The following is a 14,682-nucleotide window of genomic DNA, read 5'->3' on the forward strand; positions in this document are numbered from 1 at the left end:
CTCAAACATTAATTTCTGGGCATGGTTCGTTTTCATCACCTTCATTTCCAAATCTATCCCCATCTCGCGTAACAAAGACAGTTCAGCCAACACAACAAAGCCATCAGTCAACAGGCTCTATAGTGGTCCCTCACCCATGGGACCCTGCCTCTTCCCTTTCTTGGGAAGAATTGGTCCTGGCCCCAGGGTTTTTCGATGACCTTGGGTGGAACACTTGGCTAGCACGGTCACTGAGGACTTTGGGGTCTCCCGCCTATAGGCAGCAGGAAGCAGCAGCGGCTGCTCATTTGTATGGCAGAAATAACGAGGGTTTTCTCTCTCTTCCGCGCCCTGTTTTCTCCAGGCTACATGTGGTCCCTATGAAGCTCCCAGATTCCCCCTGGCTCCAAAGGGCTTTTCAGCAGCACCCTTAGGCCTCTGAGCCCACCCTACTCAGGCCCCACTGGGGAAGAGGCTGTAAGCGGCAGTGATCCAGCCCCTTCTTCGTGCCTGTCACTGCAGGAGTCGCTTGTAGAATTACTGTCTCACTTGATCCTCACAACAACTTTACAGCAGGTGCTATTCTTGTACCCATTTTGCAGAAGAGGAAACAGGCAGAGAGATGAAGTGACTTGCCCAGGATCACATGGCTAGTAAGTGTCTGAATCCAGATTTGAACTCAGGCCTTCCTGCTTGACCTGGGGCCTGGCGCTTCCTCCACTGGGGTGTCACCAGCTGCTTTTAACTGGTATTGGTCTTTGTTTCAAATTGGGAAATGACTGAGTGAAGGCTCCTGGTCAGAGCTGCTCAGAAGAGCATTGGCCATATGGTGTTTAAAGGAAGCCTGTCGCATCACCAGGAGAAGGCTTTGAGCCCAAGAGAAGGGAGGGGCCTCAATTATAGAAACTATAAAATAGGGTTCTAAGAACGTGGTCCCAGTTTGAGAGACACAGGAGGAGAGGGAAGAGAAGCAAAACAGACTAGAGGAGAGAGACTGGGGGTGGGGGCGAAGAAAGAAGGAGAAAGACAGGAGAGAGAAGGGAGAGAGAGAAGTGAAACACAGAAGAGAAACAGATGAGAGGAGAGAGATGGGAAAGACAGTAGGGAGAAAGACAAACAGAAAAGGGGAGAGAAGCGAAACAGACATAAAGGCAGACACAGGTGGAAGGAGAGACAGACAGCAAGAGAGATAGGAGAGACAGAAGTTGAGAGAAGAGAGACAGAGAGAGGGCAAGAAAAGGAGAGACAAAGGATAGAGATACACACAGAAACAGGAGACAGGAGGAGAGACAGAAGGAGCGAGACAGAGGAAAACGTGCGTGTGAGAGGAGAAAGACAGAGAGAGGAGGAGAGACGGAGAAAGAAAGAGATAATTGTTGGAAGATGTGACCTTCCCTCGGGCTTGGGCGGCATGCAGTCAGTATAGTTGAGTGTTTATAGAAAGGGCACTTAGGAAAACTCCTTTGGTGTACGCATCCTCATCAGATCACAGTTCTATCCCATGTTCCTTAGCAGGATAGCGTCTCATCAGGATTCTTACCTCAAGGACATACCGAATAATGTGATGAACTAGGGTCACCAAATGCTGAACGATGTTATTAAAATGCTCTGTGGGGTAAGCCTGGGTGATGCAATGGGTAGAGTGCTGGGCCTTAAGTCAGGAAGACATGAGTACAAACCCAGCCTCAGACACTTCTGAGCTCTGTGACCCTGGACACCTGTTTGCCTCAGTTTCCTCTTCTGTAAAATGAGCTGGAGAAGGAAATAGCCAATTACTCCAGTATCTTTGCCAAGCAAACCCTCGATGAGGTCGCAGAGAGTCGTGCACAACTGAACAACAGCAGCATGAGGTAAGCCTCCCCAGTCAGATACTGGGTGTTTGCTCAATTCCTCAAGGGTGCCATGACAAGGCCGGCATTATCTTGGGAGTCCTCACTGCCCATCTCTTGGCTTTGCTTTTGCTACAGGGGGTCAGAAGGAGATTGCGAATCCAGCAGGTGGCTTTATGGGCCAAGCTGGCAAGTTCCTTTCTAAGAGCCAGTGTGAGTTAGGAGGAAGTCGTGCTTGCTGCTCTCAGGGTCTCTCTGCTCAAGTTTGAGCAGTTCAGGATGGTGCTCCAGGCTTGTGCCCCTGAGCCCAGCAGCCTCAGCTTCTCTGCTGGTTGTCTCTCTAGAAGCCTGCCCCCACCTTGCCATCGCTTCCCCTTGGGCTAATGGAGCTGGAGGATCACAGATCTTGAAAGTTAGGGAGGCCAGATGAGGAGGGAGAGGTAGGTATGGGGCCTTTCCCAGAAAACCTTTTGGTTTCAACATTTCATGCTGGACACAGGCTCCCAGTTAAGCAAAATGGCAAGGATAATTTTGACCAAACAAACACCGTTGGGCCCTTCCAGCCTTTGCACGGGGCCTGGCACGCAGGAAGACCTTTGAAAGTTCCCCCCCAGGAAAGCAGCTGCAGTTGCTGGCCAGGTGTCGTGTTCATTTTCCAAGTTTTTTCTTCCCGTCGCATTTCCCTGGGTCTTCCCGAGGGTCTCTCCTGCAGTGCCACTGGTTGAGGGTGTTGCCACGGTACTGTTTGGTGCTGCCGTTTGTTCTGTATGTGCCTGGTTTTTGGGCTCCTCAGACGCTGATGGAATGAAATGACAGAATTGAAGTCCACGTTTTCGCTCATAGAAATAATATGGACACAAATGTTTTAATTGATTTTCGTTTTTAAAAAATCTTTAAGGACATGTCAGGGGCAGTGTGGCCTCACAGTCAGGAAGACTTGGGTTTACCCCTTGCCCTCGACACCTGTTAGCTGTGTGATTGTGGGCTTCGTGTGCCCTGAAGATTTGGGTGTCCCTGTTCCCCGTACCCCCGACTGTAATGGGATTATTCCATCCAAGGGTGCAATGGATAGATGTGGCCCCCCCCCCCGGAGTGCTGCCATTGGTAGGTAAGCGTACCTATGTGCCTGGTGGAGGCCCGGTGCTGGTGGGTCTTCTTCCTTTCTGCCTCAGAGTCGTTGTACTTCCGGCGGGGTCTTAGCATTTGGTCCCAGGCCTCCATAGCCACACATGCACTTCTGACTTCAGCTTCCCTAATCATTCACTCTCCAGTGGGCAAACACTGAAAACGAGGCCCAAGACATTCCTAGGACCACGTGCGCTCCCAGGCATGAGCAACTGAGCCCTTCCTGACAGAGTTTAGGCCCCATTCTGGAAGAGCAGTTCTAGCCTTAGCAGCCAGAACCTTGGACACCAGTCAGTCACTAAGCGTTAAGTATTTACTGTGAGCCCCGGGGTGCAAAAAGAGGCCAAAGACAGTTCCTGCCCTCTAGCATCTTCTTATTGAAGGTGGGCTTTTAGTTTGGACTCATGGGAAGCGTGGGAAGATGGGAAGGGAAAGCATTGCAGGCCAGAGGGATGGCCAGAGAGATGAAGTCTTCGTTTCTAGAACAGCCCAGAGGAGGCCAAGGTCACTGCATGGGGAGGAAGGTGGAAGAAGGGGAAGGGAAGGAGGGCTTTGAATGGCAAGCAGAGCACTGCGTATTTGGTCCTAGAGACATCACTTCCTGTTTGATGATCCATCTCTGTTACGGGGGGTGCCTGGGTGGACGAGGGAACTCCCATCTCTGGGCCCGTCCTCAAGGTGTCTCTCCTTGCTAGGATCTTCAGATGATTGAAAGCCCTGTTGTGATCCCAACTTGAAGCCATGTAGCTGTGAACACAGAATCAGAAGCCTTTTTGATCAGTCAGCTCTCGAGGGTTCAGGGCTTTTTCCCCCTCCTTTTCATGGGCCACCAAGGCTTTCTGGCTCCTCCCTAGATGGCCTGGGGCTGAGTTGAACCTGGGCTCGGGGCCCTGCCAGTCTGAGATGGGGTTGATTCAGAAAGTGGCAGAGGAAAGGCACCGACTTGCCTGAGCTCTCCCCAAGACCCCTCCTATTACCTTCAGATAATGCCATAAGACAGTCCCTGGAGCAGCAGAAGTCACAAAAGGCCAGGGGAAAATCATTTTCCAGCCAGAGACAACTTTGAAGGGCCTCAGGAAACATCTGTTGTCCAAAAAGGGGCAGATTGGAAGCAAGTGTTAGCTGGACCATCGTGAGGGCCTTGTCAATGGCATTTTAACACATCGGCAGGAGAGAAGTGGGCCTCCCTGTCTGGGCTTCTGCTTCCTAGAATTAGGGCGATTTCCCAACACAAATGTTAAAGTGAATCATCCCCCTAATGATCTGCCAGCAGGGGAGGAGGTAATTTGATCAGCTTGTATGGGAGTGCACTTATCTGGGCTGCCTAGGACGGGGGCCCACACTGATTGGGATTTTCCAGAGCTCACACAGGTAGTAAGTGGGAGATCTGAGAATTGTCCCCAAGCCCCAACTCCAGAATTGCTGATACTCTTAACCTTTTCTCTGGATTTTATTACCAGCTCTCCATTTTCCCTTCCTTTCTTGTGAATCTTGTCTCTTCTGTGTGTGTCCAGTTTTCGCTGGTGAGGTTTTTTCTTTTTTGGTATCCAAGTTAAGGAAGAGATTTGGGGACAGTACGGTTCCAGAACTACTTACTAGGTGACACCTGACCAGAGAAACAGGGGCTGTTGGGAACTCTTGTCAGTAGTTACACAGATTCCAAGGAAGAAGCAGTGATGGAGAAACACTCTTTTGTCTGTTTTGGGTGGTGAAGGAAGGAAGGAAGGAAGGGGAAAGGAAGGAAGGAGACAGACAGTATTGATTGTCACCTGCTATGAACAGAGCCCTGTGCTGAAGATAGAAACCAAGAGTGGGGCCAGTCCCATGCTAATGGTGGGAGCTGGCCCCTGGAGGAGGGCTCTGTGGCAGGGCAGATGGAAAGGCCCCATGGTCCTTAGGGGATGGCCATACAGGGGGTGCTGCTCATATCCCTTCTCTCCAGGCTTGTTTCCACTGAGAAAATCGGAGCAGCTTCAGGGGGAGCTTTCTGGCCCCACTAAGATTCTGGATGACTAAGAAGTGTCTTGTGTGGGAAATGATTTTTAATCTCACTTTGATTCTGAAATCCCTTCTCCATTTTAGGACCGGAAACTGAGCAAAGCTGAGCAGCAGAGATTCAAAGAAGAAGCTGAGATGCTGAAGGGTCTTCAGCACCCCAACATAGTCCGATTCTACGATTCCTGGGAATCTACAGTGAAAGGGAAAAAGTGCATTGTTTTAGTGACTGAGCTCATGACATCAGGCACTTTAAAGACGTGCGTTAACTTGACTTTGGGCTGGGCTGTGTAGGTGTGAGTGTGTGTGGGGTGGGGGGAGGTGAGTTTAGGACATATTGGGGAGGGGTGGGAATGTGTGTGTGGTGTGCAAATGTGTTGCCAGTTCAGAGTTCTGTTCCATTCTCTCTGTCCCGTGTCTCCCCCTCCCCCTGAACATTTCTGGCAATTAGAATATAGATACTCTGAAAATAATAACTGTACTTCCTTAAGACTGTGGACTTTGTGAACACACTCCAGATTGGCTTGAAAATACAGTGTTAACTCAGGTTATTTGAAGCAAAATTTTGATAAATTAGGGTATGGAGGAAGTGGCTTTCTTCCCTTAGACAACTTAAAGGCAGCTGGTGACTCAGTGGAGAGAGGACCCCTGGAGTCAGGAAGACCTGAGTGCAAATCTAGCCTCAGACGCTTCTGAGCTATATGATCCTGGGCAAGTCACCTCACTGCTATCTGCCTCAGTTTCCTCACCTGTGAGATGGTGATCATAATAGCACTGTGAGGATCCAGTGAGGTTATGTTTGTAAAGCCACTTTAGTGCTTAAGAAATAGTCATTTACCTTTTCTCCTTTTCCTTTCCCCCTTAGTGTTAAGTCTTGTTTTTCTAGAAACTTGTGGAGGAAATCATGACATTTCAGAAGGGGGTGAGAAGTCTAAGCCCAATGTCTTTTAGCAGACAAACAGCAAAATGGGTCAGTAACTTCTCCAACGTCACCCAGGTAGCTCCGTTGGCCTTGATACTAAAAGCAGGTGTTTCTGCTGGCCTAGGGTGACCCTGAGAGTGACATAAGCCTCTGTGTTGGCATCTCAGCAGCCCTGAGGGAAAGGCCACCCACTGGCCTTTGGGGGATGCCACAACCCAGCCTCTCTCATAGTGCTGGCAGCAGAGCCAAAGCAGATGTCGACCTTTGGATAGAGCTAGGGAAGACACTGACCCTTTGGCCTTTAGTGGTGAGAGTTTGACTTTCTGTGCAGGTACTTGAAACGGTTTAAAGTCATGAAGCCAAAAGTGTTAAGGAGTTGGTGCCGGCAGATTTTGAAGGGCCTCCAGTTCTTGCACACAAGGACGCCACCCATCATCCACCGGGACTTGAAGTGTGATAACATTTTCATCACTGGCCCAACTGGCTCAGTGAAGATTGGGGACCTGGGGCTAGCCACCTTAATGCGCACATCATTTGCCAAGAGTGTGATTGGTAATATTTGTGGTTTTTGGGCTTGGGCCAGGGGGGGGGTTCCTGTCAAGTTACTCTAGTCTGGGCTCTGGAGAGGTGGCATTTCAAGAGTCCTATCAATTGATCTCTCTCCTGTCTTTTACTATTACTATGTGCTCTTAAGAAGGGCCACAGAAGACGAGAAGAGGGTTTGCTAGTTTGCTAACAAAGACAGTGGGACAACGGAAAAGAATAAGCAGAAGCTGTGCCTAAATTCTAGTCACGCCTGTGGCCACGTGTTGGCCACTAAACAGCTTCATTCACTGTTTGCTGTCACCGGTGGGGAGCAAGCAGTGGGTGTGGACAGCTTTTGGGCAGTGTCCAGAGTTGCCTTTAGGGGGTACACGCATGCTCCAAAGGAGGGGGGTGTGAAATGGCTTTTCCCCCTTTCAGGAAAAGGTGTGGGTAATTTTCTCTTTGTAGGAACCCCGGAGTTTATGGCTCCAGAAATGTACGAAGAACACTATGATGAGTGTGTTGATGTGTACGCCTTTGGTATGTGTATGCTGGAGATGGCTACTTCTGAATATCCGTACTCTGAGTGCCAAAATGCTGCTCAGATCTACCGCAAAGTGACCAGCGTAAGTCTGAGCTGACACAGGTTGGACCTTCTTGGTGTCTGGCCTTGTTTCAGGGGGATCCGGGAAGGAAATGTGGCCACATGGGGCTCTGTGCAGTGATGTCACCCCAGCCCCATTTATGCATTCACTGGCCAGAGAGGGGTGTTTCTCTGTGTCTCTGTCTCTCTCTGTCCCCTCCTCTCCCTCCCTCCTTGTCTCTCTCTGTCCCCTCCTCTCCCTCACTGTCTCTTTCTGTCCCCTCCCCCCTCCCCCATCTCTCTCTCCCTCTCCTTCTCTCTCCCCCCTCTCCCTCCCTCCCTCCTTGTCTCTCTCTGTCCCCTCCTCTCCCTCACTGTCTCTTTCTGTCCCCTCCTCCCTTCCCCCCCCCGTCTCTCTTTCCTCTGTCTCTCTCTCTCCCTCTCCTCTCTCCCCCCTCTCCCTCCTTCTGTCTCCCTCCCTCCCTCCTTCCCTCCCTCCCTCCTTGTCTCTCTCTGTCCCCTCCTCTCCCTCACTGTCTCTTTCTGTCCCCTCCCCCCTCCCCCATCTCTCTCTCCCTCTCCTTCTCTCTCCCCCCTCTCCCTCCCTCCCTCCTTGTCTCTCTCTGTCCCCTCCTCTCCCTCACTGTCTCTTTCTGTCCCCTCCTCCCTTCCCCCCCCCGTCTCTCTTTCCTCTGTCTCTCTCTCTCCCTCTCCTCTCTCCCCCCTCTCCCTCCTTCTGTCTCCCTCCCTCCCTCCTTCCCTCCCTCCCTCCTTGTCTCTCTCTGTCCCCTCCTCTCCCTCACTGTCTCTTTCTGTCCCCTCCTCCCTCCCTCCCCCCTCCCCCGTCTCTCTCTCCCTCTCCTTCTCTCTCCCCCCTCTCCCTCCCTCCCTCCTTGTCTCTCTCTGTCCCCTCCTCTCCCTCACTGTCTCTTTCTGTCCCCTCCTCCCTCCCTCCCCCCTCCCCCGTCTCTCTCTCCCTCTCCTTCTCTCTCCCCCCTCTCCCTCCCTCCCTCCTTGTCTCTCTCTTTCCCCTCCTCTCCCTCCCTCCCTGTCTCTTTCTGTCCCCTCCTCCCTCCCTCCCTCCCCCCCCCTCTCTCTTTCCTCTGTCTCTCTCTCTCCCTCTCCTCTCTCCCCCCTCTCCCTCCTTCTGTCTCCCTCCCTCCCTCCTTGTCTCTCTCTGTCCCCTCCTCTCCCTCACTGTCTCTTTCTGTCCCCTCCTCCCTCCCTCCCCCCTCCCCCCCCGTCTCTCTCTCCCTCTCCTTCTCTCTCCCCCCTCTCCCTCCCTCCCTCCTTGTCTCTCTCTGTCCCCTCCTCTCCCTCACTGTCTCTTTCTGTCCCCTCCTCCCTCCCTCCCCCGTCCCCCCCCTCTGTCTCTCTTTCCTCTGTCTCTCTCTCTCCCTCTCCTTCGCTCTCCCCCCTCTCCCTCCTTCTGTCTCTCTCCCTCCCTCCCTCCTTCCCTCCCTCCCTCCTTGTCTCTCTCTGTCCCCTCCTCTCCCTCACTGTCTCTTTCTGTCCCCTCCTCTCCCTCCCTGTCTCTTTCTGTCCCCTCCTCCCTCCCTCCCCCGTCCCCCCCCGTCTCTCTTTCCTCTGTCTCTCTCTCTCCCTCTCCTTCGCTCTCCCCCCTCTCCCTCCTTCTGTCTCTCTCCCTCTCTTCTCTCCCTCTCTCCCTCCTTTCCCTCCCTCTATCCTTGTCTCTCTCTGTCCCCTCCTCCCTTTCTCTCTCTCTGATTCTCTCTCCATATCCCTACTTCCCTTCTTCCCTGTCTCCTTTCCTCTCTCCCTCCCTCCCCCTTTCTCTGTCTTTCTCTTTCTGTGTCCCTCCCTCTCCCTCTCTCCCCCTCTCTGTCTCTCTCTGTCCCCTCCTCCCTCTCTCTCCCTCCCTCTCTCTGTCTCTATCTCTCCCTACTTCCCTCCATCCCTGTCTCTCTCCTCTCTCTCTCTCTCCCCCTCTCTCCCTCCCCCCTTATCTGTCTTTCTCTCTCTGTCTCTGTCCCTCCCTCTCCCTCTCTCCCCCTCCCTGTCTCTCTCTGTTCCCCCCTCTCTCTCTCCCCCTCCCTGTCTCTCTCTGTTCCCCCTTCTCTCCCTGTCTCTCTTCTGTCTGTCTCTGTCTCTCTCATCTTTCTGTGCAGATGGCTGGGGGGCTGCTTCAGCAGATGATGGTACCAACTTGGGTTGGTGTCGTTTGGATGGAGCCCACACAGGTGACGAGGAGTTTCCTTTAGATTGAGGAGTGCTACTTTCAGGGGTTTTGGGGGGGAGTACTGATTAAATCCCCTGCCAGAGGTTCCCATGTGGCCGGCTTGGGGTTTACCTCATCTTGGGGCCCCCTTCATCGAGCTGAGGAGCCACTTGTGGGCCCTGAAAGGAATGTGCCCCCAGGTGGTAAATTGGACCTGCCTGAGTCTGCCTGTCATGCCCCAGGTACTCTGCAAGCACTTGGCGAAACCCCTGAGATCATGGTGTGGTAGAGTTAGACAAGGTGGCCAGGGACGGCTCTGTTGTCAGGAGATGGTCCTGATTCACTTTGCCGGCTACTTGAGAATTTTCATTTCTTGAACTGTGCACTAGTTTGCCATATACAGGGGAAAGAAAGCTGAGAATCCTGCCCTTCGTGGCCCCTACCCCCCTGGTTCTCTGGTGGTGCCGTGATTGAAGAGGAGGCTGCTCTGGCTCGAGTTCGGGGGTTGCCAAAGACTGTCCCAAACTAAGGGTCTCCATTTTTTTCTTAGGGGATCAAACCAGCTAGTTTCAATAAGGTGACTGATCCAGAAGTGAAGGAGATCATTGAAGGCTGTATCCGCCAGAACAAATGTGAAAGGTGAGTGTCTGCAGGGCCTGGGTGCGCACACCCTGAAGTGCAGGGGAAGCCCCGGAGCTTGTTGAGTCACGGGATTAGCATTAATTAAGCACCTACTGTGTGCTTGTCATGACTGCTAGCTGCTGCTGCTGCTGCGGGAGATAAAGCACTGGGTTTAGCATCAGGAAGACTCACCTTTCTGACTTCAAATCTGGCCTCAGACACTTCCTAGCTATGTGACCTTGGGCAAGTCTCTTAACCTCTACCTCTGTTTGCTCAGCTATAAAAAGGGGATTCATAATAGGATCTACCTCCTAGGGTTGTTGCCTTGTGGGGATCTGATGAGGTGGTGTGTACGAGGTGCTCAGGTGCAATGTAGATGGAAGTTACTGTTTAAGGAAGTATGTTAGACATTTTCTTATACGAGGGTGGCAAAGTGGATAGAACACCAGGCCTGGAGTCAGGAACACATGAGTTCAAATCCAGCCTCAGACACTTGCTAGCTGTGTGACCTTGGGCAAGTCTCTTCACTCCCATATGCCTCAGTTTCCTCAGCTGTCCAGTGAGCTGGAGAAGGAAATGGCCAACCACTCTAGTGTCTTTGCCAAGAAACTCCCCAATGGGGTCATTCAGTGTTAGACATGACTGAGAACGGCTGAACAACAATAATAAATGTGCTGGGCACTGCTAAGCAACTGGGAATACAAATAGAAGCCAAAAATTGCCCCTGTCCTTAAGTAGCTTACAATTCAATGGGGAGACCACAAGCAAACACGCTCTCTATGGGATGAATAGGAAATATTAACAAAGGGAAGGATTCCTGTAAAAGGAGTGGTTGGGACTGGAAGTCAGTAGTTGAAGCGGAGGAGGGATAGCATTCTAGGCCTGGGAGGTGGAGGCTGTTGTTGGGAGAATCTCCAATCTCCAATGCTGTTACTGGATGGAAAAGCATAAGAAATATGGAAATGGAGGAGCCCTTTGTATTGGATCTGGAGGGCCATAGGGAGCTACCAGAGGCTATTGAGGAGGGGAATGACACTTTGGTGGCTGAATGGAGGAGAGACTGGAGTGGGGAGAGCCCTGGGGCAGGCAGACCCCAAAGCAGCTGCTGCCATGGGCTAGGTGTGAGGTGACGGGGGCCTGCACCAGGGTAGGGGCCATGTCAGAGGAGAGAAAGGGGTGTATCTGAGAAATGCTGCAAAGATAGAGTCAGAGAGGCCTTGGCAACAGCTTGGATATAGGGAGTGCGGGAGAATGGAGTCCAGGATGAGACTTGCATTATGAGCTTGAGGGGCTCAGAGGACACTGATGTGCTCATCAGTCAGAGAGAAGGTAGTACGAGGGTTAGGCTTGGGGGAAAGAGAATGAGGTCAGTTTTAGACATGTTGAGTTTCCGATATCTACTGGCCAGCCAGAGGCAGGAAGCTTGAGGAGTCCTCAGCCTTTGTGATCTTGATCCCAACTTGGAAAGAGTCCCTTTACTTTCTGTTGTTTGTCTCTGGGTCCCACCCTCCCCCTCTGTCCCTGCTTCCCTCTCAGCAAGCAGGTAGCACCATCTTTGATCAGTCCCATTTGTTTACTATTGTCTATCTCAATTCTTTCTACCTGTGGTCTGACTCCTTTCAGACTAGGTTTGGTTTTCAAAGTTGTGGGCCCTTTTGTCACTTGCCTTCTTGTTGAATCTTGGTGGCAATGCTCTGCCCCATCAGTCCAGGTTCTGTGAATGTAAGAGAATGAATGGGTGGACACAGAGCTAAGATAGGGTTAGACAGAGGCCCTAGGAAAAGCCCAGTTGCCCAATAGCATTTCCACGGCTCCCTCTTCAGTGATTTGGTCCCTGAACTCTTACCAAAGAACATTAAAGTACTTCAAAGTATTTTTAGGTCAGAAACTTCAGTAGAAATGCAAGGAAGCCTGCCTTTGCTTTCGTTGGACCTTCTAACGAGTTTGCTTTCTCTTCATTTGCCCTACCCTGACCCCAGTCTGCTGTTAAGTAAGTACATCTATATTCAGATTGGCAGAGGGGACCAGCACAAGTCAACAGAGGACAGTAGAGTCTCCGTGCTTCGTTGCTCTTCTAAAGGAACTTAAGCTGCCACTTGTTACCTATGTGACCTTGGCAAGTCCTTCTGAGGCCTCAGGTTTTTCTTTTGTAAAATGGGGAAGTTGCATGAGATGGCCTGTAAGGTCCCTTCTAGCTACAAACATGTGATGCTTGTTCATCTTGGTCCAAACTAGTGACTGCAGGAGACTTGATAGGCCATGGGGATCCCTTCATCCATGATAAGATCCAAGAAGGAAGAGAGAATAAGAAAACCAAAACCAGTTAGGAGCCATCAGAAGCCCAAAGAAAAGGTCTGGATTCCTCCTGTCTTTTCGAGTTCTCTAGAAAGAGATTCTTTGGAATGGCCCAAGAGTCTGCATTGATCTGTTAGCCTACAATCCAATCTCTAGGAGTCAGGAAGACCAAGGGTCTCTCGGTGGACCCAAGTGAGCCTTTGTTGCCCAAAGGGACCAGGCTCATAGGCTGGCTGCGGGAGCAAAGCTGAAAGATCTGAGGGGTGCTTCAGATTAGCAGGGGCTGCCTTAAGCATTGGCTCCCCTCCCCTCCCCAGAAGGCTTACTCCACTCATGGTAGTGCATAGTTTGGAGATCTGGCAAACCCAGCAGGTCCTAATTAACAGGCGCCTCCCCCCCCCCCCAATATGCCTTCATGGAGACAGGAGTAACTCAAGTCACTAAAGTGTTGGTTGTGTCCTCCTCAACCACTCACTTAACTAGCAGGAGTTTTTAGCTTTAATTTTGTGTGATGAATTTTTGTAAAAGGGAACGTCTCTGCAGTCACTGTAGAACAAGGAAAAATGGTTTGATGCAAAAATATAAGTCTTTTTTATGTGAAACTTGGCTTTTTCCAAAAGCATATGATATAGTCGACATACTGATTTCAGAGCTTTCAGCCAGGTGGTGCCACTGTGGGGAGAGCACTGGAGGAAGGAAGATTTGAGTTCAGATCCAGTCTCAGACTCTGGGTGACCTTGGGTGAGTCACTTTGCCTCTATCTGCCTCAGTCTCCTCAACTGTTAAATGGGGATAATAATAGCACCTACCTCCCAAGGGTTATTGAGAGGATCAAATGAGGTCTTCTTTGTCAAGTACTTAGCACAGTGCGTGGCACACACTGGGTACTCCAGAAAGGACCCTTCTTCTTCTTCTTCTTCATTGCCAGCAGCAACGTCATCTGTGTTTTCCTCTGATCTTCTTTCTGTTCTCTTTGGTGCATTTTCAGAAGTGTTTTGTTGACTTTTTTTTTAACAACATTATTAGGGGGAAAGCTCTCCTTTCCCTCCGATTAAAAAAAACCCCAGTTCTTTTACAAAGAAAACCAGCTCTTCATCTTTGCCATATCCACTGATATTTCTCTGATTTTTCCCCTTGAGTCTCCTGCATGTCTGTCAGGAAGTCAGGAGCTTGATTCTTCGTTACTCTCACGTTTAGACGTGTGCTTGCCATTTGATGCTCACGACAACTCTGTGTTGGAGGTGCTATTCTCATCCTCATGGTACGGCTGAGGAAATGGTGGCGGTGTCTGAGGTTAGATTTGAATTCAGATCTTCCTGGTTCCATTGGGCCACCTGGCTAGCAGCTCTGAAAGGCATATGCTTTTTTTTCATCATAGAAGTATTTTATTTCCTAGTTACATGTAAAAATAGTTTTCAACATTTGTTTTCGTAAGATTTTGAGTTCCAAATTTTTCTCCCTCCCCTCTCTCCAAGACAGCAAAGCAATCTAATACAGGTTATCTATGTACAATCACATTAAACGTATTTTCTGCATTAGTCATGTTGTAAAAGAAGAATCAGAACACAAGGGAAAAACCTTAAAAAAAGAAAAAAAAACACAACAAAACCAGTAGAAACGGTCTGGTTCAATCTGCATTCAGATGCCACAGTTCTTTTTTCTGGATGCTTCTGAATATCATGGGTCCTCTAGAATGAGTTGTGGTTGGTAGTTGAATTGATCTGAGTTTGAAAAGCCTTTCCAGTCAGTTAGCATTTCTTAAGTGCCTACTACGTGCCAGGTGCTGGGAATCCAAAGGCCAAAAGGCAGCAGCCCCTAGGAGTTTCCACTCTGTTGAGGGAGTGGCCCGTACATGTATACTATGGTCCAAAAGGCAGCAGGATGGAGCTGGTTGGAATTTCATTGCCAGCCCTGTGAGCAGTCTGTAGTGTAAACAAGGTAAATGAGCTGTTCTGTTCACATGAAATGGCAAATCAGCCAAGCTCTTCTTGATGAGAAGGTGGAGCCAGCTCTGCCTCTGGCTGTGGCCACCACTGTGCATATCTAACTTCGATCCTCCTGTGTTCTTATTAGGTTATCCATCAAGGACCTCTTAAACCACGCATTTTTTGCTGAAGATACAGGGCTGAGAGTGGAGTCAGCAGAGGAAGACGATGGCTTCAATTCTTCCTTGGCATTAAGACTCTGGGTTGAAGACCCTAAGAAACTGAAAGGCAAACACAAGGACAATGAAGCTCTAGAATTCAGTTTTAATTTAGAAACAGATGTCCCTGAAGAAGTGGCATATGAAATGGTAAGTCAGTTTCCTCTTGCAGAGCTTGGGCATGAACTCAAGGCAGCCTCCTGAGCTCTTCTCACCAGTCTCTTTACATAAAGACCTCCAGGGGGTGGTTGAGGAGTTCTCCTGGAGTTCTTGTTTGAGAGGGCTAAGCATCTATTCTTCCTCCTTCATGCTTTCTCCTAGCCTGTCTGGCATTGGGATGTCTTTGATATCACTTCTCCCAAGCCTCTCCCCTCTGCCTTTCCTTTCATGGTTCTCATGGGCTGTACTAGTAGAATTGGAATTTTCCAGTTTAAGGACCAGCCAAACTCAGAAGCCATTCGTTTGGTGACGGTTGATGATCTAGCT

The 14,682-nt window shown here is 50.4% G+C and overlaps 1 protein-coding gene across 3 annotated transcripts in view; it reads left to right on the forward strand.

The window, feature by feature from the left end:
• WNK3 (WNK lysine deficient protein kinase 3) overlaps positions 1 to 14,682 on the forward strand; it is a 57,388-nt gene that overhangs the window by 10,968 nt on the left and 31,738 nt on the right. For all 3 annotated transcript variants that reach the window (XM_043973706.1, XM_043973707.1, XM_043973705.1), the window contains exons 3-7: positions 5,016 to 5,188; positions 6,182 to 6,402; positions 6,844 to 7,001; positions 9,688 to 9,776; positions 14,127 to 14,346. In XM_043973706.1, the coding sequence (XP_043829641.1) occupies positions 5,016 to 5,188; positions 6,182 to 6,402; positions 6,844 to 7,001; positions 9,688 to 9,776; positions 14,127 to 14,346 (861 nt within the window). The remainder of the gene's footprint in view (positions 1 to 5,015; positions 5,189 to 6,181; positions 6,403 to 6,843; positions 7,002 to 9,687; positions 9,777 to 14,126; positions 14,347 to 14,682) is intronic.

The sequence above is a fragment of the Dromiciops gliroides genome, chromosome X (genome assembly GCF_019393635.1).
Source record: "Dromiciops gliroides isolate mDroGli1 chromosome X, mDroGli1.pri, whole genome shotgun sequence".
Lineage (NCBI taxonomy): Eukaryota > Metazoa > Chordata > Mammalia > Microbiotheria > Microbiotheriidae > Dromiciops > Dromiciops gliroides.